The sequence below is a fragment of the Equus caballus genome, chromosome 29, assembly GCF_041296265.1.
Source record: "Equus caballus isolate H_3958 breed thoroughbred chromosome 29, TB-T2T, whole genome shotgun sequence".
NCBI lineage: Eukaryota > Metazoa > Chordata > Mammalia > Perissodactyla > Equidae > Equus > Equus caballus.
Genome location: NC_091712.1, coordinates 22,013,027 through 22,036,322, shown reverse-complemented (window position 1 = coordinate 22,036,322; position 23,296 = coordinate 22,013,027). Strand labels below are relative to the sequence as shown.

The following is a 23,296-nucleotide window of genomic DNA, read 5'->3' as shown; positions in this document are numbered from 1 at the left end:
AAAGATAAGGAGGAACTAGAAGAAGATACCGGGATGGAGATGCCACTGAGGTAAGGAAGAGAATCAAAAGTGTATAGGACCCCAAGACAAATGTATTCAAGGAGTTTGTCAGATGTTGCCAATAGGTTAAGTAAAATGAGGATTTAGAATTGACCATTGGATTTAGCAATGTGATGGCCATGAATGTCCTTAACGAAAGCTGTTTCCATGAAGTGTGGAGATGACAGCCTAATTGAAATGAGTTTTCTTAATGGGTGGAGAGAAATTAAAGAAATTAAGTATAGATAATACTTCTGAGTACTTTCACTATAAAGCAAGGAAATGGAGCCTAAGATGGAGGAAACAGATGTCCAGGAAGGGTGTTTGTTTGTTTTGAGATGGACACTGTAACAGCTGAGGGGAAAATGAGTGATGTAGGAGTAAGAGAGGAGCCAGCAGGAGTGATGTCCTCGAACACGTGAGAGGAGATGGAATTGGGTGCACAAAAGCAGGGTCTGGCCATGGGTAGAGGTGGGGACAGTTTATCAATAGCGGCAATTCTCTAAGCAGTGAGAAACCGTTAAAGTTTACTGAGTAAGTGGTATGATTCGTATTACTCCTCATCATTTATTTTTTCCTTCCCCTAATGGGCAAATTCAAATACTTCAAAGTATGTCTAAAAATAAACACTGAAAATACGGTTCTGCTCAAAATAAAGTGGATGATAATTTCATGTCCAGAAAAGTTGAAGCAAACCCTTGTGTTTACTTCAGCAATTTCTGCAGCCTTCATGTCAAATCAAGGTCTTTATGCTGTTATTGAAAGTTGCTGAAATGTTTACTTTGAAAATAAACTTGCTAGTGCCTGAAATCAATTTTCTACATACATTTAACTGTTTGGAAATCCACAGTGTGGTTTATTTTGTATTCCTCTTAAATTTTGCTGAATAATGATATTAAAATTACCGTTCCTTGACCACCGATGGCTTAACTACCTCAGACAAAATTGGAAATCGAATGAATTCAAATCTCTCTGACTCACCACTTTGTAACAGATTAAATCACACGTAGAAATTTAGAGGAAGCTTTAAAGCAAATTATATATAGGATGGTTCTTGATAGAAATAATGAGCTCTTTTGATCATTCATGAAGTCAGTTTAACATGTTGCATCTTTCCAAAGGTGTGGAGAAAACAAAGAGATAAACTACATTAGGCTATTTTCTCGTAAATGGTTATCATTAAATTTAGTAAATCAACATCGTAGAAGTTTTTCAGCCTCCCATGTATCTGACACTTGCTTCCACTGTGATCAGTAATAAACTCTCAAATCAGAAAGGGTTTTCCTTTTTGTTTCGCTCCACAGACATGAACGTATTCACACCAAGAAAGGTAACTTCAGCAGATCTCTGGTTTCCAGCCTGAAGGATGTAGATGATTTAGCAACCCTAGAAGTTTTGGATGAGGTAAGAAATTCACTTTAATTAAACCTAAACATTCTAGATTTTTTAAAAAATTTATAGAAGTGATGTGAGCAGGAGGTTATTTGAATGGCATCTGTAAATCTCATGCTTTCTGTGTCTGTTACGCTTCATGATTCTCTCTCCTATCTTCAGTTTTAATCTGTATAACTCAAATTTCCAGATCTCTCCAGCCTGGTGTCAGTTTGTTCTTCTTCATTTTTTTCGCAGGCATTTTTGGTGAGGAAGATTGGGCCTGAGCTAACCTCTGTTGCCAATCTTCCTCTTTGGTTTTTTTCTCCCCAAAGCCCCAGTACATAGTTGTATATCCTAGTTGTAAATCTTTCTAGTTCTTCTGTGTGGGATGCCGCCACAGCATGGCTTGAGGAGTGGTATGTCTGTGCCCAGGATCAAACTTGTGAACTCCAGCCCAATGAAGTGAAGCGTGCAAACTTAACCACTGTGCCACCAGGCCAGCTCCTTTTTCTTCTTTTTTCGATACTCAGCTTACAAAGGTGTGAGTTCCCATGAGTGTGAGTTGCTTAGGTTGGCGACCGCTTCTTCTCCCCAGTTCTTTCTGGGAGTCTCAAAGGGATGATTTACTGTGGTCAAAAACCAGTCTGCTTCCTACAACCACTGTGTGGCATCTTTTTCCTCTTTTTCCTGTCCTGTTCCACGCTCAGTGGCAATACCTGCAAGCCTCTAAGACACCTTGAGAGCCTGTCTGTTACCACGGTCTGTGGTCCCCCTTGTGGGATCACAAAGCCCCTGCTTTCACAGAGCTAACCTTTTGGGCACTAATTTCTGCTTGAAAGTCCTTATCCCATAACCTCAGAAATATTTCAGACATCTCTTGTGAAGGTACAAATCCAAGCCAGTAAATTATATTCTCAGCCTTCTTTCTCCTCATCCCCTTTATTCCAGATAGTCAGATCATTAGAGAAATAAATAGCTTCTTTTCAGTAAAAGGTTGGGATCACTATCCTGCCTGATCAACAGATTTTTATTTTTTAATACTCCTGATACATGCCTGAGCATTTTGTTCAGAAATGCAACAAATCAGGAGATATCTTCTGAAAAGAAGTAGTCATTTGGTAAATTTAAGGTTGCATAAACATCACAAGCACTTCCTCAAAATAATCTCTCTTGAAAACATCAGACATCTTGCAATCAAATAGTGTTTGCAAGTCAGAGATTGCCAACGCCTTTATGAATCATCACGTATCAGATTTTCCGATAATCTGAATTCCAGGGCTTGAAGGCTTTGTAGTTGTATTGCTGACCTATGTATTAAACATGAGGTGTGTTTTTTCTATTGTCTGTGTTTTATTTTTTGTCTTTTTTTTTTTTTGGCCTTAGGTCTTTGCCTTCTCTCTTGTGTCATGTACTATAAATGATGATTTCTGACATTATTAAGATTGATTGCATGTACTCAAATGATTTATCAACTATGAAAGTTACTTTTCTGAACTTTTCACTCTGCCTCCAAGTCAAATGTCTAAGCAAAGAGCTAGGGCATTGCACAGAGCCAGTGAATACCCTCGACTTGGAATAACATCACGTTCCCTGTATCTTCCCTTCCTTTATCTAGTGTTCTTTACTTCATCTACTGCATTTACTTATTTATACAGATAACATCTGTATAAATATAATGTGCCCTTTGGAAAACACAGGTAACCATGACGTCCCTCTGTGGCTCTCAAAACACAGGGAAAAGCTTGTCACATGAAGGGGTAGTTGCTGACGGGATGTTACACTCCTTACTGTCAGTATGTCTATTTCTTTGTGACCCTTGGTCCAGATTCCAGACGTTTCATTTATTATGGTTTACTTTTTAAATAGTGATTGACCATAAATGATTTTTTAAGTAAAAGAAATTATTTTTATTTTATTATAGAATACAGTCTCGGAGCAACTTGAGAAGTGTTATTCCAGAGATCAGATTTATATCTATGTGGGAGATATACTCATTGCTCTTAACCCTTTTCAAAGTTTGGGTCTTTATTCTACAGAGGTATGTGGTGTGGCTTGAGTTCTCTTACTTTGTACGAATAGTTATGCTCTTCAGATAGTTAAATTAATTTAAATGATGCTAAAGAAATTTTATTCAATACCTTGAATAAACAGTTAAATAATTATTGTTAAAACAATAAATAATTATTGTTAAAACATAAAGAATATTGTTAAAACATTATAAAAAATAGAAGATGAATCAATCTGGATGCAGTTTGTGGCCTTCCTTTTTCTGAAAGTATGTTGCAGAGTGTTAATTACTTCCAGTTATTGGTAATATGCATCATATCAATAAACAGATGCCTATACTTAATGTCTACCTCTGAACCAAGTATGGGAGAGTCAAAAGGACAATTACATTGTTTATATAGGTAATATATATTTAATGGCTGTAAAGCTTGTCATTATGAGTTTAAAAATTCTACTTGATATATTGATTGGTTTTTAATATCAGATAATGTGTGTTTTATGAATATAAGTATATAATTATCTGTTATTCAACCCCTAAGGTTTAAATATAGACTAGTATTGTGGAATTAAACTAGGCTGTTTTTCATTTTTGATGGGGCCCATTCTCTTCTCACTATTAGTATACTCCAAATTATTTAATGCTGTGCCTGCTAGTTTTATTTTTATGTATGAAAAATATATAATTCTATCATCCTCTATCACCTTACAATTTACAAAAATAATGGTAAATTTATGAATCTTGGCCTAAGTTTCAGACGTTCTGGGCTTTGGTGCACATTCTGCCATCAATTAACTATGTGATCTACAACAAATGAAATGAGAGAATGTATGTGAAATAATGTGAAAGGAAAGAAGCGATCATATGTCAGACATTATTATATCCGAAGAAGAGTCAAAAAAATGCTTCCTGATTATCTTAGTTATAAAATGTCTTTATTTAAAGAAATAATAGTATTTTTGAAACCTCAAGTTCTACTTTAGACTTGCTATGCACTTCTAAAAAAGAGTCTTCTTTTAAATACCACTTCCAGAGTGCTATTATATCATACTATATTATATCACGTTTCTGGGATGTATTATGTCAGGCTTTTATTTTACGTAACTGTGCATGATTTGTACAAGTATGTAAGTGTGTGGAATGTGTGTGTAACACGTATGTAATGTCTGGGTGGTATTTTGATTTATGTTTTGGTTTAAAAATTAGCTCTTTCTGTAAATAAACAAGGGTTTAAACAAGAATAAAAACAAAATCCCTACAAAATGTGTTCTTTTTCATTTTTAGCATTCCAAACTATATATTGGTGCAGAGAGAACTGCCAATCCTCCTCACATCTTTGCAATGGCTGACATAGGGTACCAGTCTATGGTAACATACAACTCAGATCAGGTAAAGAGAGTCTCACAGTCTTGGAAACTCCCCACTTAGTTTCTTGCGTCAGCTGAATTTTGTGAGGATAAAGTCTTCTTAGGATTTTCCTTTCTCATTGTGCAGTGCATTGTAATTTCCGGAGAAAGTGGTGCTGGAAAGACAGAAAGTGCTCATCTTTTAGTTCAGCAGCTGACCGTGCTCGGAAAGGTATGAAATATTTCAGAACTTAATATAACTGATTAGATTAATATTCACTAGTTCCCACATTTAATAATGCACAGAAATTATAAAACACACGTGTTATTATTTGTGAGTTTAAAATATGACAATCTAAAAATCATATGGTCTGTTTTGAAGATATTCTAACTTTTCTCACTCCTAGTAGGCGAGACTTTATAAATGTGATTTCCTCTCTTTGTAGCTCCAACACGTTCACTGAATGCTTTCTTTTCTTTCTCTCCTTTTGTTGCTAGTAGGTTAAAGGGGAGTTCATACACAAAAATCAATTGTATTTATATATTATGTTTATATACCAACAATGATTAATTGGAATTTGAAACTTGAGTATCATTTAGAATAGCACAAAAAAAAGAAGTGTTTAAATCTAAATCTTATAAAATGTGCAAGATTTGTATGCTGAAAAATAGAAAAAGTTAATAAAAGAAATCAAAGTAGACCTAAATAAAAGGAGAGATATACCATGTTCATGGATTAAACAACTCAGTATTATTAACTTGTCAGTTCTCCACAAACTGATCTGTAGATTCAGTGAAATTACAATAAAAATCCCAGCAGGATTTCTTTTTGGTAGAAATTTAAAGCTGAGTCAAAAATTTATATGGAAAGGCAAAGGAGCTGTAATAACTAAATAATTTTGAAAAAGAACAAAGTTGGAGGATTAACCCTAGTTGATTTTGAGACTTACTATAAAGCTGCAGTAACTGTTAGATACAACATAAAAAGCATCATCCATAAAGGGAAAAATTTGATTTCACCAAAATTAAGAACTTTTGTTCTCTGAATGATACCATTAAGAAAATGAAACCACAGGAGCCGGCCTGGTGGCGCAGTGGTTAAGTTCACACATTCTGCTTTGGCGGCCTGGGGTTTGCCGGTTCAGATCCTGGTTGCGGACCTATGCACCACTTGTCAAGCCATGCTGTGGCAGGTGTCCCACATATAAAGTAGAGGAAGATGGGCACAGATGTTAGCTCAGGGCCAGTCTTCCTCTGCAAAAAAGAGGAGGACTGGCAGCAGATGTTAGCTCAGGGCTAATCTTCCTCAAAAAAAAGAAAAAAGAAAAAGAAAATGAAACCACAAGCTACAGACTCAAAGAAGCTATTTGCAAGCCACATATCTAATAAAAGACTTATATCCTGAATATATATGTTTTTAAAATCTCTTAAACTCAATAATAAGAAATCACATATAAGAAATCACAGTTAAAGGGAAGATGAGGATAGAGACTGGGTTTGATTTTCCAGATAGAGTCCTTGAAATGAGATAAGTCAAGAATCATGTGTTCTCATAGGCTAAATGGCTTAAAAAAAATCATTGCAAACAACGTATCCCTGTGAAAATTTTTATGATGATCTACATAGTTACAATTAGAGTCATGTTAAAATTTTTGCCATCACCATGATTATAAGAACCTTGTGTTATAAGTACTGTGGATATAAGGCAGACCTAATCTCTCTGTAAAAGGATGAGACCTCATAATGTCCAAACAGCTGCTTAATTGATTCTAATTTATTTTCAAAATAACAGTAAAGAGAATTTCAAATTCTTATTAAAAATCGATTGACTGGCTTTCTTATTTTCTGTCACGTGTGCTGGTATGGAATAGAAACATATTTTGCTCAGTGGACTAACATGACCTCTACTAGCCAGAGCTGTGACCCCTCAGGACTGGAGGAGCCAGTAGAGACCAGGAAGCTAGTGCTGCCTTAGGGCTGTTGTCTCAGTACCCTGCCTGTCCCCTTGCCCATCAACTCCCCTCTCCTTACTTCTGGGATAAGCATGATTCTACAAGACTTTAAGTACAGTGAAGATGTAATTTTGGAAGGAGAGGGGTAGTGAGGCACAGCATACTATTCTGGCATAGAAGAGTTGAACTTCTGAATTAGTGTATTCAGTGGGCTTCCGTTAGTGCCTTTGCTGTTCTTTCTTGATTTGTGGGTGATAGAACTTCTCATCAATAACGGATTAACTTGTAGGTGAATGGTGTTCTGTAGATGTCAGCAAACTTGTTATCTAATCTCTTTCTCCTGTTCTAGATGTGAAAATGTGATTTAATATTAGTTGGGAATGGTGATGTATTTATCAGAATTCTACCTTTATCAGGTCATATCATGTCTTTCACTTACCTCCTTGATAAAGATTTACCAGATGCAAAAATGGGGTGTTTGGTAGATATAATTTACCGTTGTAATATGCAGTCCTCAAAACCTTACTTAGCAGGGCACTGCTATTTAGTAGAGGTGGATGAAAATGTTTTCTCACCATTTCATGGGAGCAAGGCCAGCCCCTTGCAACATTTTTTTTTTAAGATTGGCACCTGAGCTAACAACTGTTGCCAATCTTCTTCTTTTTTTTTTTTTTTTGCTTTTTCTCCCCAAATCCCCCCAGTACATAGTTGCATATTTTAGTTGTGGGTGCTTCTAGTTGTGGCATGTGGGACGCCGCCTCAACATGGCCTGATGAGTGGTGCCATGTCCGCGCCCAGGATCTGAACCGTGGAAACCCTGGGCTGCCGAAGCGGAGCACGCCAACTTAACCACTCGGTCACGGGTCCGGACCCCCATGCAACATTTTGAAAGAGCAAGTTTGTCCGAATTCTCGCTCTTCTCTTCTTTCACCCCTTATTGCCTCTTTTAAAAGATACTCAAAGTCCTTACATGTCCTAAAAACCTCACTGTGAATGCCCCCTCCAGCCCACCAAATTCTAGTGTATCCTGTATTCCAGAAATGCCTACTGGTCCTCTCCTTACTTAGAAAATTTCATGCCTTTAACATAGCTAATCTCAGTTAGGTATAACGCTGAAAATAATCTACGTGATCCACTTTCTAACAAGATGTCAATAACGGATACCTCCTTAATCCTCTACGAGGGGATGCTTTTCTAAAAGAGGTTGGTTGTTAACCCAAATAAATATCTGCTTGGTGGAATTTCAGGTAAAATGGTAAAGGGAAGAAAAGCCAACATGACACTTGTTTGAGGGGAGGAGAATATGAGATGGGGTAGGAGAAAATAGAGGAACAGCCAAGTAGGGCTGTGGCCCTTGACCGGGGTTCCACTCCAGTCCAATTTTTGTGAAAGTTTTCACAATTATTCCCTTTCCTTTACTTCTGAATTCACAAATTATCTTTACTCCTTTAGTTTCATATTTAGCGCCTTCCGTGGAAGCGAGCGAAGTGCTTCTGGCTTTGGGGAACATTTGGATGGAGGCCCAGGCAGCTAGAGGAGGAATAATGAAGTGAGAGGTGTGCTTCAGTACGTGCAGACTGCTTATCAATGGTGTTTGTAAATCAGGCGCCGAACAGAATTGTATTTGAATAGAAAAAGGACAGAATATCGCTTCACCCCTCTAAGAAAGCAAGCAAGTGCATGCACATTTGGGAGGGAAAAATATACCAGGTTGTAACACCTGGCACTATGCCAGGAATATGCTTTTATGTGTCATCTATATAAAGTGCTTATCAAAGAAGAGACATTTTATTGTGTGTAAAATTAATTTTTTCATTTTTTTAATATCTTGACATTTTCTCTAGGCTAATAATAGAACCCTGCAAGAGAAGATTTTACAAGTGAACAATTTGGTGGAAGCCTTTGGCAATGCCTGCACTGTCATAAATGACAATTCCAGCCGATTTGGAAAATATTTAGAAATGAAATTTACCTCTTCTGGAGCTGTAGTGGGAGCACAGATTTCTGAATACCTTCTGGAGAAATCCCGAGTTATCCACCAAGCCATGTAAGTTAACATCAAATATCTCCTATTTTCTGGGAAACATAAGCAAAGTTTATATATATCTTATATATATATATAAGTTTATATATAACGTAATGCTTCTGTTTTAATAGTGAAATTTCTTACTCACTCAACACAAATTCAACAAAATTTTATTGATCACCTACTACGTGCAGGCACTTACTATTGGAAAAAAGACATCCCTCAGCCCTGTCTTACGTCTCATATGGGTTACGTCCAGTAGAAGATATGATAACAGATAGAAAACCTAATCCCATCATGGAGGTACTAACAGGATAAATTAGTGCTATTTCTGAAATAGGCGAGAATACATTTTCCTACACAAAACTGATTTCAATTATATTTTTAAATTCTAGAGAAGCTTTTTGTGATTTGTGCGAATGAAATATCAGAAATGTAAGAGAAGAATTCTTAGTAGGTACATTTTTTATTATACGTGTAAATACACTGTATCAGTCTGGATCCTGAAAGGAAAGAACAAGTTCAAAGGGTTTGACTGAGAAGACTGTTTGTAGAGATGGAGTGGGCATTGAAGAACCAAGAATAAATGGTGAGATACCCACAGAGGGACAGCGGGGAGAAACCCTTGCCACCCCTAGGCCTGGAGGAGGGGCTGTCCGTCAGGAGCTGTTTCCACAAAGGAGCACACCGCTGTGAGGGGGAGAGCAGGGGACAAGTACTCCAACCTCTTTCTTCTCCCTCCTTCCAGTGTCCTACCTGTGCTTCCTATTGGCTGAACCTCACTGGAAGCCAGAGCAAGGGAGCCCAGGTATCACAGTCTGCAGAGGTTAGCCTTTGGGGTCACAGAGCAAGGCAAAGAAGAGTGGGGAATGGATCTGAGGTGGCAGAGAAGAACCAGAGCGGACCATTATTTTTCTTAAATGAACTTACCCTTCTCTTTTTGCCTCTGCCCGTGTCATGCCACCCCAATCTCTGACCACATTTATTTTTATATTTCTAATGATGGTACTATCATGTAAGTTGTAACTTAAATCCTCTTCTAAATGTAGATGATTTTGGAGGACAAATTTTTAAAAGAGGCTACTTAGTTTCAAGAAGAAAATTAGCTTGTTGAAGTCAATGCTAGATAATTCTCATAAATGTAAATTGTAGCTGTTTCAGGCACTTTTCTCCTGTTGCTACAGTTTAGGTCAGCAAGCGTTGATTGCATTTCTCTCCCATGCCCAACACTTTACGAGACGCTGCAGGAGACGTCAACAAAGTGGCCGAAGTCGTGCTCTCGCCTGTGGAGGAAGGGAAAATATTATTTATGGAGCAATTACTCTATGTCAGGCACTGTGCTGAGCATTTTATATCCAGTATCTCTTTTAATTTTTACAGTGATATGACAGGATATTATTGTCTATTTTTCACATGAGGAAACTGAAACTAAGAGTATTGTGATAAATTGCCTAAGGTCAAAAAACTAATAATTGACTGAGTTGGGGTTTGAACCCGTGTCTCTCTGTCTGAGTCCAAAGTCCACCATTCATTCATCCATTTAGTAAATATTTATTGAGCACCTACTGTGTGCCAGGAACTGTACTAGGCACAGGAGGGAGAAAGCTGAGTGAGATGGGAGTCCTGCAGTAAATCAGCTCATGGTCTCCTGAGAGCCACGGATGCTTTGATACAAAGCTTGGTGATCACCTGTTGGTTTCTAATCTCTCAGGAAAGTAGGCAGTGAGTTAATCCGCTAAGCGGGACCAGGTCCGTGGCAAGCGAGAGGGACCCAGGACACTGCATGTCTTGGAGGAGGGAGCCGTAGTGGGGGGAGCTGTAATTAAAAATGAAAAATTAAAAGCACTGTTTCATGAATATCCTATGGGGCCTTATGAATGCAAAGCTGCATTGTTGGCTTTCCAAGCCTTATTGCTGGCCCCTTTGTTGAAGATTCGAAGGTTTCACAGATGAGGTAAGCCGCACCCTTGCGAGGACTTTGCCACAGTTTTGAGGGCGTTAGAGATCTGGGCTGCTTAGGTGATCCCAGGGGCCAGGGCAGGTGAACACACAGAAGACAGCCCTGAAACCTTCCTGTAAATGGCGGAGTGAGACTCTGAGGAAGTATTCAAAGATCCACAATTAGGGGTGGGGCCAGAGTCAGAGAAGTACCGTTTGGTTACTTGCTGAGAGCCTGCGTTTATCCCCAGGCCATTCTGACCTGGGAACCTCTGGTCATAGGAGCATGTGTGGGATGCTCTCGTGCTCTGTCTGCTCAAGTACAGCTTTGATGTAGTTAGGACAGCACATGAGATGGGTAATTTTTGGCGATGTATTTTTTTCCTGTTTCTTTAACTCTCCTATTGTTTATCCACTGAAGGTCAGTATATTTCCTATAGCATCTCCAGATCCTGTCAAATTACAGTTCTCAGTAAATGTAAAGTGATAATTGAATGGAAAACCAACAATTTTACATGTCTCCATTTATGAGTCATTCTCTAATTGTACACTGCATCATTTAAGCATTAAAGGTGTGACACACAGAGCAATCAATGTGATTTGATTAGAACAAAGCACACTAAATTATGTGCTGTGCCAGTCTCAGAGTTCTGTTATTTTCTGATGAGAAAAGACAAGAACTAAACTTTTGGTTTTGTTCTAACCTCGCTCATGTACAATGTTAGGGTTCAATGCGTTGTTACTGGTAACTGCAACAGGTAACAGCTGGGGGTGTGGAAAGTGTGAGTGCAGCCATTCTAAACGATGTGCCGTCCTCAATTCAGCATCTGAGCCTGTAGACACTCTTTCTTGAAATGCTCACCTGTCTGCTTCCACCACTGGATTCTCCTGGTTCCTCTCCTACCTCTCTGAGATTTTCTTCTCTAACTTAGATTCATCCATGCATTCCAGAAATGTTTATTTACCAAAGATTTGCCCTTGAAATGTTTCTCTTTTCTCACTAGCAATTTCTTCTGGTATCATGGCCTCAACAGATACCTCCACCTGATTAACACCTAAAGATGTACTTAGAGATGTTCATCTCCTGAGTTCACGTTTTTCGTTTCCAACTACCTGGATATCCTGCCTCCATATCGAATTCAACTGAATGTGCATTGTCCTAAACCTTTTTCTTTTCCCATGGTCCCTTTTATGGGGAAGGGAACCGCCCTCCTCCATTTATATGAAACCTCTGACCCTCTCTTCACTCTCCATGTCTAAATATTTCTGAGTTGGTCTCTAGAATAACATTTACACCTCTCCTCTGCTGTCCCTTCTTCTGCTCCTATTTTCTCTCAAGCTCTTGTTCCCTCTGACCTAGACGCTTGAAAGATTTGGATTTCCTGGACATTTGGACTCTCCTCCAAGGCGGGGTGATATCATGCCCTCCCAGACTCAGGGGATAGACTCAACCCAGGATGCATGCTAATCAAGAGTGCTGTTATTTTTCTCTTTCAAAATTTATTCCTTCTTTTTGAAATACTAACAAGGAAGAACAGAAATCCACATTAATCCCTTTATCAAGCTGTACACTTTCATATTAAGTTTTTTGTTTGTTAACTTTCAGGAAAGACTAAATAGTTTGTCTTAAATAGTTATGGATGTGGCATAAATACCAAACCTTTAACCATGTTCTTTTAAATCTACATGAATTGTGTGTTGGAACCCTTAAGGAGCTTCTGTAAAATTTACTCTTGTAATGGTTTTTGGCAGAACCTTGAAACAAAGCTAGAGATTGTACGATAAAGACAGGGATACCCTAAAACCCCAAACATCTTTAACTGCATCACTGGAAATTAAATATACGTGGATATGTTCACCTTTGTTTCTGAGGAAAACTTCTGTGTACTGAAAGAATAAATGATTTCTAAGGAGAGCAAAGGTAAATTTTCTATCTCAGCTGAGATTATACTGCATAATATACACGAGGAGAAGATCTAGGGAAGTTTTTTTAAGAGTATTTTTTACACGAGTTTTAGGTTCACAGCAAAATTGATAAGAAGGTACAGATATACGTACTGCTACCCTACACGTGTATAGCCTCCCCCCATTATCAACATCCCACACCAGAATGTTACATTTGTTACAATTGATGGACCAACATTGACATATCATTGTCACCCAAAGTCCATAGTTTACATTGACTCTTGCTGGTGTACTTTCTTTGAGTTTGGACAAATATATGACATGTATCAACTGTCACATTATTATACAGAGTATTTTCACTGCCCTAAAGATCCTCTCTGCTCTGACTACTCTTCCTTCCCTCCCCCAGCCCCTGACAACCACTGATATTTTTACTGTCTCCGTAGTTTTACCTCTTCCAGAATGTCATATAGCTGGAATCATACAGTAGTCAGCCTTTTCAATTGGCTTTCTTCACTTAGTAATATGCATTTAAGGTTTCTCCGTGCCTTGTCATGGCTTGATAGCTCCTTTCTTTTTAGCACTGAATAATATTCCATTGTCTGGATGTGTCACAGTTTATTTATCCGTTCAGTTGCTGAAGAACATCTAGGTTGCTTCAAGTTTGGGCAATTATGAATAAAGCTCCTGAAAACATCTGTGTGCAAATTTTTGTGTGGATATAAGTTTTCAGTTCCTTTGGGTGAATACAAATGATCTCAGTTGCTGGATCATATGTTTAGTTTTGTAAGAAACTGCCAAGATGTCTTCCAAAGTGGCTATACCAGTTTGCATTCCCATCAGTGATGAGTGAGAGTTCCTGTTGCTCCACGTCCTCGTCAGCATTTGGTGTTGTCAGTGTTCTGGATTTTGACCATTCTAATAGATGGGTAGTGACATCTCATTGTGGTTTTAATTTGCATTTCCCTGATGGCATAAGATGTGGAGCATCTTTTCTTATGCTTATTTGCCATCTGTATTTCTTTGGTGAGGTGTTTGTTGAGGCTTTGGGCCCATTTTTTATTTGAGTTGTTTGTTTTCTTATTGTTGAATTTTAAGAGTTCTTTGTATATTTTCAATAACAATCCTTTATCAGATGTGTCTTTTGCAAATATTTTCTCCCAGTCTGTGGCTTGTCTTCTCATTCTCTTGCATAGCAGAAGTTTTTAATTTTAATGAAGTCCAGTTTATCAATTATTTCTTTCATGGATTGTGCCTTTGGTGTTGTATCTAAAAAGTCATCATCATACCCATCATCATCCAGGTTTTCTCCTATTTTATATTCTAGGAATTTTATAGTTTAGTGTTTTACACATTGGGTCTGTGGCCCATTTTGAGTTAACTTTTGTGAAAGGTGTGGTCTGTGTTTGGATTCTTTTCTTTTTCTGCGTGAGGATGTCCAGTTGTTCAGCACCATTTGTTGAAAAGACTATCTTTGCGTCACTGTATTTCCTTTGCTCCTTTGTCAAAGATTGGCTAACTATATTTATGAGAGTCTATTTCTGGGCTCTCTATCTGTTCTATAGATGTATTTGTCTATTCTTTTGGGTCTTTGTGTGTGTGTGTGAGGAAGATTGGCCCTGAGCTAACATCTGTTGCCAGTCTGCCTCTTTTTGCTTGAGGAAGATTGTCATTGAGCCAACATCTGTGCCAGTCTTCCTCTATTTTATGTGGGATGCCACCACAGCATGCCTTGATGAGTGGTGCTAGGTCCACACCCAGGATCTGAACCTGCAAACACCAGGCTGCTGAAGCAGAGCATGTGCACTTAACCACTATGCCATCAGGCCAGCCCCTATTTGTCTGTTCTTTTGCCAGTACTGCACTGTCTTGATTACAGTACATTTATAGGAAGTCTTAAAGTCAGGCATTGTCGGTCCTCCAACTTTTATCTTCTCCTTCCATATTGTGTTGGCTATTTGGCGTCTTTTGTTCTCCATATACACTTTAGAATCTGTCAATATCCACAAAATTGCTTGCTGGGCTTTTGATTGGGATTGCATTGACTCTATAGATCAAGTTGGGAAGAACTGACGTCTTAACATTATTGAGTCTTCCTAGCCATGAACGTGGAATATCTCTCCATTTACTTAGTTCTTCTTTGATTTATTCCATCAGAGTTTTGTAATTTTCCTCACATAGATCTTGTATATAATTTGTTAGATTTATAACGCTTTCATTTTTGGGATGCTAATGTAAATGGTATTGTGTTCCTAATTTCAAATTCCCCTTATTCATTGTTGGAATATAGGAAGGTGATTGACTTTTGTATATTAACCTGTATCCTGCAAACTTTCTGTAATTGCTTATTTGTTCCAGGAGGTTTTTTGTCAGTTCTTTTGCATTTTCTGCATAGATAATCATATTATCTACAAACAAAGACAGTTTTATTTCTTCCCTCCCAATCTGTATACCTTTCATGTTCTTTTCTTGTCTTCTTGCATTGGCTAGGACTTCCAGTAAGATGGTGAAAAGGAGTAGTAAGAGTGGAGATCCTTGCCTTGTTCTTGACTTTAGTGGGAAAGCTTTCTATTTCTCACCATTAAGTATGATGTTACCTGTAGGGGTTTTTTGGTAGATATTTTTTACCAAGTTGAGGAAGTTCCCCTCTATTCCTAGTTTACTGAGAGTTTTTGTCATGAATGGCTGTTGGGTTTTGTCAAATGCTTCTTATGCATCCATTGATACAATCATGTGATTTTTCCTCTTTGTCCTGTTGATGTGATGGATTATGTGAATTGATTTTCGAATGTTTACTTGCATACTTGGGATATATCCCACTTGGTCATGGTGTGTAATTCTTTTTATACATTGTTGGATTCAATATGCTAATATTTTGTTGAGGCTTTTTTCATCTATGTTCATGAGAGATATTTGTCTATAGTTTTCTTATAATATCTTTGTCTGGTTTTGATATTAGTTTAATGCTGGTCTCATAGAATGAGTTAAGAAATAGTCCCTTTGCTTCTATCTTCTCAAAGAGATTGTAGAGAATTGGTATAAATTCTACATCAAATGGTTGGTATAATTCACTAGTGAACCCAACTGGGCCTGGAGCTTTCTATTTTAGAAGGTTATTAGTTATTGATTCAATTTCTTTAATAGATTTGAACCTATTCAGATTGTCTATTTCTTCTTGTGTGAGTTTTAGCAAATTATGTCTTTCTAGGAATTGGTCCATTTCATCTAGGTTATCAAATTTTGGGGCATTGAATTGATCATACTATTCCTGTAGTATCCTTTTAATTTCTGTGAGAAATGTAGTGATATCCCCTCTTTTATTTCTGATATTAGTAATTTTGTCCTCTCTCTTTTTTCTTAGCCTGGCTAGAGGTTTACTGATTTTATTGATCTTCTCAAAAAACCAGCTTTTGGTTTATTGATTTTTCTCAATTCAGTTCTGGTTTTCAATTTCATTTATTTCTGTTCTATTTCTTATTATTTCTTTTCTTCTGCTTAATTTGCATTTAATTTGCTCTTCATTTTATGTTTCCTAAATTGAAAACTTTGATTGTTTTAGATCTTTCTTCTTTTCTAATGTATGTGTTCAATGCTATAAATTTGCCTCTAAACAGTCCTTTCACTGCATCCCACAAATTTTGATGTTGTGTTTATATTCATATCTAGTTCAAAATATTTTTTAATTTCTCTTGTGATTTCTTCTTTGATCCATGTGTTATTTAGAAGTGCATTAATGTCCACATATTTTGAAACTTTCCAGTTATATTTTTGTTATTGATTGCTAGTTAATTCCCTGTGGGCTAAGAGCAGATATTTTATGATATTTATTATTTTAAATTTGTTAAAGTGTGTTTTATGGGCTAGGTTGTGGTCTGTCTTGGTGAATGTTTCATGTGTGCTTGAGAAGAATGTGAACTCTGCAGTTGTTGGATGAAGTAGTCTATAGATGTTCATTATATCCAGTTGATTGATGATGTTGTTGCATTCAACTGTGTCCTTAATGGTTGTCTGCCTGCTGGATCTGTCCAGCAGATAGATGGGTGTTAAAGCTTCCAACTATAATGGTGGATTCATCTGTTGCTCTCTGCAATTCTATCAGTTTTTACCTCACATAATTTGATGCTCTGCTTTTAGGCCCATACACATTAAGGATTAATATATCTCTTGGAGAATTGAACCCTTTATCTTATGTAATGCCCTTCTTAATCCCTTCCTTGCTTTGAATTCTTCTCTCTCGGAAATTAATATAGTTATGCTGCTTTCTTTTGATTAATGTTAGTATGGTATATTTTTCTCCATCTATTTACTTTTAATCTATATATGTCTTTATATTTATTCTTTTTTTTCTTTTTCTTTTTTGCTGAGGAAGACTAGCCCTGAAGTAGCATCTCTGCCAGTCTTCCTCCACTTTATATGTGGGTCACCACCAGAGCGTGGCTGACTAGTGGTGTAGGTCTGTGCCCAGGATCTGAACCTGTGACCCTGGGCTGCCAAAGTGGAGCATGCCAAACTTAATTACTATTCCATGGGGCCAGCCTCAATATGTGTCCTTATATTTAAAGTGTGTTGCTTGTAGACAACATATGGTTAGGTCTTGTTTCTGTTCCCTCTGGCAATCTCTGTCTTTTAATTTGTGTATTTAGACCATTGATGTTCAGAGTGATTACTGATATAGTTGGATGAATATCTATCGTATTTGTTTTGTTACTGTCTTCTAATTGTTACCCTTGTTCTTTGTGCCTGTTTTTGTCTTTCACTCTTTTTCTGCTTTTTGTGGTTTTAATTGACCATTTTATGTGATTCCATTTTCTCTCCTCTCTTAGCATATCAGTTATACTTCTTTAGTGGTTGCCCTAGAGTTTTCAATATATATTTACAACTAATCCAAGTCCACATTCAAATAACACGATAGTACTTCACAGATAGTGAGCACCTTTAATAACAAAATAATCTTATTTCCTCTCTCCAGTCCTTGTATCATTGCCATCACTGATTTCACTAAAATAATATACATCAGCATATATATTATATATAAACATAATTGAATACTTTGTTGCTGTTATTATTTTGGACAAACTGTTATCTGTTAGATCAATTAAGAATAAGAAAAATAAAAGTTTTTGTTTTATCCTCACTCATTCCTTCTTTGATGCCCTCCCTTTCTTTATGTAGTTCCAAGTTTCTGACCTATGTTATTTTTCTTCTCTCTAAAGAACTTCTAGCATTTCTTCCAAGCCAGGTTTACTGGCAACAAATTCCCTCGATTTTTCTTTGTCTGAGAAAGTCCTTATTTCTCCTTCACTTCTGAAGAATAACTTTGTGGGGTATAGAGTTTTAGGTTGGTGGTCTTTTTCTCTGAACATTTTAAAGATTTCACTCTACTTTCTTCTTGCTTGCATGGTTTCTGAGGAGGAGTCTGATGGAATTCTTATCTTTGTTCCTCTATATGTAAGATGTTTTTTGCTTCTGGTTTCTTTCCATATTTTTTCTTTACTTTTGCTTTTCTGTAGTTTGAAAATGATATTCCTGGGTATTTTTTTTTTTCAGCATTTATCCTGCTTGGTGTTCTCTGGGCTTCTTGGAGCTGTGGTTTTTTGTCTGACATTGATTTGGGGAAATTCTGTCATTAATGTATCAAATATTTCTTTTGTTCCTTTCTCTCTTTTTCTCCTTGCCTTCCAATTATGTCTATTTATGCATTTTGTAGTTGTCACACAGTTCTTGGATATTCTGTTCTGTGTTTTTCAGTCTTTGTTCTCTTTGCTTTTTCAGTTTTGTGGGTTTCTATTAATATGTCCTCAAGCTCAGAGATTCTTTCCTCAGCTGCATCCAGTCTGCTAATAAGCCCATCAAAAGCCTTCTTCATTGCTGTTACAGAGTTTTTAATCTCAAGCATTTCTTTTTGGCTCTGTCCTAGGATTTCCATCTCTCTGCTTGCATTTCCCATCTGTTCTTGCATGCTGTCTACTTTATCCATTAGTGTCCTTAGCATATTAATCACTTTTAAATTCCAAGTCTGATCATTCCAGTATCCCTGCCATGTCTAGTTCTGATGCTTACTCTGTCTCTTCAAATTGTAACTTTTGCCTTTTAATATGCCTTGTAATTTTTTCTTGATGCCAAACACGAGGTCCTGGGTAAAAGGAACTGCTGTAAATGGGCCTTTAGTAATGTGGTGGTGAGGTGTGGGGGAGGGGAAGGTTCTATAGCCCTATGATCAGTCTCAGTCTTTTAATGAGCCTGCGCCTCCGGACTGAGAGCGTCACAAGTGTTCCTCAGTTCTTTTCTCCCCACTTAGGAGGGACAGGATGGCTAGAGTGGGCCAAAGTTGACTGTTTCCCTTCTCTCATTTGGAAGGCTGGAGGTGACTAACCTCCTCTAGGCAGGAAGGAATTTTACCAGCAAGACTACAGTTAGACTCAAACTGCAGCTCTTCCCTGGGTCTCTAGCCTGCCAGCTGATTCTGAAGATTTTGGGACTTACAAGCTTCCACAATTTCATGATCCAATTTCTTAATCAGTCTCTCTCTCTGTCTACACACACACACACCCACGCACCCCATTGGTTCTGTTTCTCTGGAGAACCCTGACTAATCAGTGGCAGAGAGGAGCGCATGTGCACCGACAGTTCAGTATGTCCTGACCCAGCCCCTCTGGTACATCCAAAGTTTTCTGATGGGATGAGAGTCTTATGCTAACCGAAAGAGGAGTAATTTACAAAGAAATGGAAACAGCAAGGCCTTAGGGGTTGAGGGTTGTGATTACTTTAGCCTCTGTGAGAGGAACCTTTCTCTGCCGCAACCCCAGTCTGGTGAGCCTGGTGATAATAGAGTGAGTAATCAAGTGAGGATTAGGACCAACCCAAAACAAGAGGAAGGTGCAGCGGGAGGATGAGGAGGGCAATGCCACAAGTCAGATGCAAAACCTGGGGTCTCCCAAACGGCCCTCAGAGTCATCAAAGCAAAGCAGGGCCGGAGAGGGACAATGGAGACTGAAACTGTAAAACAGGAAGACCCTCCTTCTCTTTTTCTGAAGAGAACTTGCCTGATCCTGGAGAATAATGTGATCATCCCAAGGACTCTCCAGAGCAAAACGAAGATGAGGGAAAGAGGAGAAGCGAGACCCTGAGGTCCCAGCAGTTATGTTGTTGACCATCCTGAGGCAGAGACTCACCTTGTTGTGACCCATATTTCCTTAATTGTATTACTCCAGAGCCTGGGAAATGCTTTTTATACATAGAACCACAGAGTCACGGACCTTGAGACTCATCAGATACAAATTCCTCATACAAGTGAGAAAACTGAGCCCCACAAATGCAGTGTCACAAGGCAGTTAAAGATATGGGCTTTGGAGGCAAACACTTTGGTTTGAATCCAGTTTAGCCATCAACTCTGTGACCTGAGAGGAGATTGGTAGCCGTCCAAGCCTCAGTTTCCTTGTACGTAAAATGAGAGAAATATGTGGAACTAGGGGGTTAGGGCAGGTGAATGCGATAGTCGCGGTTATCACCATCGGGTGTGCTATACCCTGTTATTGATACGCTTCCTTTTCGGTCTGCTCCCCCTGGCATGTAAACTCCAAGAAGTTAGGGATTTTTGGCTGTTTGGTCCTGCTACATCTCTAGTGTCTAGAACAACATCTAGTATTCACTCACAAATTTGCGTTGAATGATTCATTTAAAGTGCTTAGCAGCGTCTGCAATTTAACAAGAGTGGTTGCTGAAAAAAATAACAACAACAACCATAGCAAGCCCAAATCCCGTATTCTGGGAAGCCCACATTGGCACTCACAGTTGTTGTTCTGATAATTATATTGCCAAGTAACTTTAACAATTAATAAATTTTCTTACTAACCCTTACTAAAAATGTCCTGTTTTTTCAGTGGAGAAAAGAATTTTCATATTTTTTACTACATCTACGCTGGTTTAGCCGAAAAGAAGAAACTAGCCCATTACAAATTGTCTGAAAATAAGCCTCCTAGGTAAGACAGCAAGTCATATTTCTGTAAATACTACTTTCCCTTTTCACTGAATTTTAGATTTTTACCCATGCTTTCTTTTCTGTTTTTTTTAGATACTTACAAAATGACCACCTCAGAACAGTACAAGACATGATGAATAATAGTTTCTATAAATCCCAGTATGAGTTAATTGAGCAGTGTTTCAAAGTCATAGGTTTCACAATGGAGGTAAGTACAAGACATCTGACCCTCTTCAGGAAGTAACTTTTGTCATCACTAATGGTAAGAATTAGCATTTATTTAGTGATTAATATATGCCAGGCATTGTGCTAAATCTTTTATGTGAATCATTCTCTTAATTACTGAAACAACCTTATAAAATAACTCCTTAATCCTTTTATTTGACTTATATTCACGTCTCCCACATATATATAACATTTTACATTGTGGTTTTGATTTGCATTTCCCTAATGGCTTATGATGCTGAACTTCTTTTCATGTACTTATTGGTCTTTTGTATATCTTCTTAGAAGAAATGTCTATTCAGCTCCTTTGCCTATTTTTAATAGGGTTGTCCTTTTATTATTGTGTTGTAAGAATTCTTTACATTGTGGATACAAGTCCCTTGTCAGATATATGATTTGCAAAAATTTTCTCTCATCTGTTTTCTCTCTACTTTCTTGATGGTGTCCTTTCAAGCACAGAAGGTTTTCATTTTTATGATATCCACTTTATCTATTTTTTCTTTTGTTGCTTGTGATTTTGGTGTCATACGTAAGAAACCATTGTCTAATACAAAGTCACAAAGATTTGTGCCTCAGTTTGCTTCTGAGTTGAATAGTTTTAGTTCTGACATTCAGGTCTTTGTTCCAGTTGAGTTAACTTTTTTGTCTGGTGTGAGGTAGGGTCCAGCTTCTTTTGCATGTAGATATTCAGTTGTATGACTACCGTTTGTTGAAAAGGCAATTCTTTCCCCATTGAATGGTCTTGGCATCCTTGTTGAAAATCAGTTGACCACAGATGTATGGATTTATTTCTGAACTGTCAATTCCATTGTCTTTTTGTATATGTCTGTCTTTCTGCCAATATCACACTGTCTTGATTATGGGTAGGTTTGTGACAAGTTTTGAAATTGGAAAGTGTGAGTCCTCCAACTTTGTTCTTCTTTTTCAAGACTGTTTTGGGAATTTGTATGAATTTGAAGATCAGCTTGTCAATTTCTAGTGATTTTTTTTTCTGCTTTATCTCCCCAAACCCCCCATGTACACAGCTGTATATCTTAGTTGCAGGTCATCTAGTGATTTTTTTAAAGTCTTTTTTGTCAGCTCACTCTTCCCTGTCTTATCCGCTTCCATCCACATCTGCTCTCTTTCCCCTCCCCCAGCTCATGGATGTTAACAACCCAGCATATACAGTCCAACATCCCCTGTTTACCTCCCTGTCATAAAATCCTACTTGAAGACAGCACGCACACACACACACACACACACACAAATATATACATATATCTGGAAGGATGGTCATTGTTTTATTAATATGGGATTATATACAAATACTTTCTATGTCAGATTTTTCTCACTCGGCAATAGCTTGTGAAAATTCCTTCAAATAGCCTAGTGTAGTACTAAATTAGTTCTCTTAAAGGCAACATAATGTCCCATGGTGTGTACTACCATAATTTATTCAGCCATTCAGCCATGACTGGGCATACAACTATTAATGTTTCCAGGCCTTTGTCACCAGGAGCAAAGTCAAAATATGTCTCTGTTTACTGATGCTTTTATTTCTTTGGGATAGGTCCCTACTAGTGGGATTGCTGAATCAAAGGGTATATGTATTTTAAATTTGAATATGAATTGCAAGATTGCCTTCCAACAATTCTGTAATGCTTCCCATTTCCACCAGAAATGTATACAAGTACCCTTTTTGCCCCTTCTCTGCCAGAAATGCATTGTAGCTTTTGCAATATTCACTAGTCTGATGGGTGAAAGTAATATTTCATTTCAAGTTTGCATATCCCTGACTAATAGTGAATTTGAATGTCTTTCCATTTGTTTGCTGGCTACTTGGGTTTGCTTTTTTGTGAATTGTGTATTTATTTGTGTTGCTTCTTTTTATTGAATTATTTCTGTGCTTTCTGTCAATTTGTAAGTGCTCATTGAATATGGCGGACCTTATCATCTGTGTTATAAATATTTCCAGTTGTATGGCTTGTTCATGACTTACTTTTATCATATGTTTTACCATACAAAAATGTGTTTTCCATTTTTGTGTATTCAAACAAGTTTATCTTTTTGTTTCTATCATCTGGCTTTTTGGTCTTGGTTAAAAAGTTTTCCCTTGTCTCTCGTTGTACACGTAGTCTCCTAGATTTTCTTGAAAGTTTTAAAAAATATATTTGTCTTTAATCCATTTGAAATCTACTTTTTATATAGTACAAATGGGGGACCACTTTTGTTCTCTTCTAGATGGAGAGGCAGCCGTGCCATCACTGTGACTGGATACCATACCCTTTTCCCACTGGCTGACTTATCATATATGAAGGCCTTGTATAACATGCAATCTGTTCCTGCTATCTCTGTTTCATCCACCAGTCTGCGTTTCTATTTCTATTCCAGTATTCTGTTGACTTGATTACAGTGTTTTGATACTGTGTTTTTCTAGTGAGGCATCCTACCTAGTGAGGCAAGTCCTACTCTCACTTTCTTCTTTTCCATACTTTTCTTAGCTCTTATCTGGCCTTTGTCCAGATA

The 23,296-nt window shown here is 37.6% G+C and overlaps 1 protein-coding gene across 21 annotated transcripts in view; it reads left to right on the top strand.

Moving 5' to 3' along the window:
* The window catches only part of MYO3A (myosin IIIA), a 218,021-nt gene that overhangs the window by 91,550 nt on the left and 103,175 nt on the right, over positions 1 to 23,296 (top strand). For all 21 annotated transcript variants that reach the window (XR_011433841.1, XR_011433842.1, XR_011433843.1 and 18 more), the window contains 7 exons: positions 1,344 to 1,443; positions 3,335 to 3,451; positions 4,703 to 4,807; positions 4,913 to 4,996; positions 8,561 to 8,763; positions 20,466 to 20,564; positions 20,657 to 20,771. Coding sequence is in view for 18 of the 21 variants with exons in the window: in XM_070254779.1 (XP_070110880.1) it covers positions 1,344 to 1,443; positions 3,335 to 3,451; positions 4,703 to 4,807; positions 4,913 to 4,996; positions 8,561 to 8,763; positions 20,466 to 20,564; positions 20,657 to 20,771 (823 nt within the window). In the remaining 3 variants the exon portion in view is untranslated. The remainder of the gene's footprint in view (positions 1 to 1,343; positions 1,444 to 3,334; positions 3,452 to 4,702; positions 4,808 to 4,912; positions 4,997 to 8,560; positions 8,764 to 20,465; positions 20,565 to 20,656; positions 20,772 to 23,296) is intronic.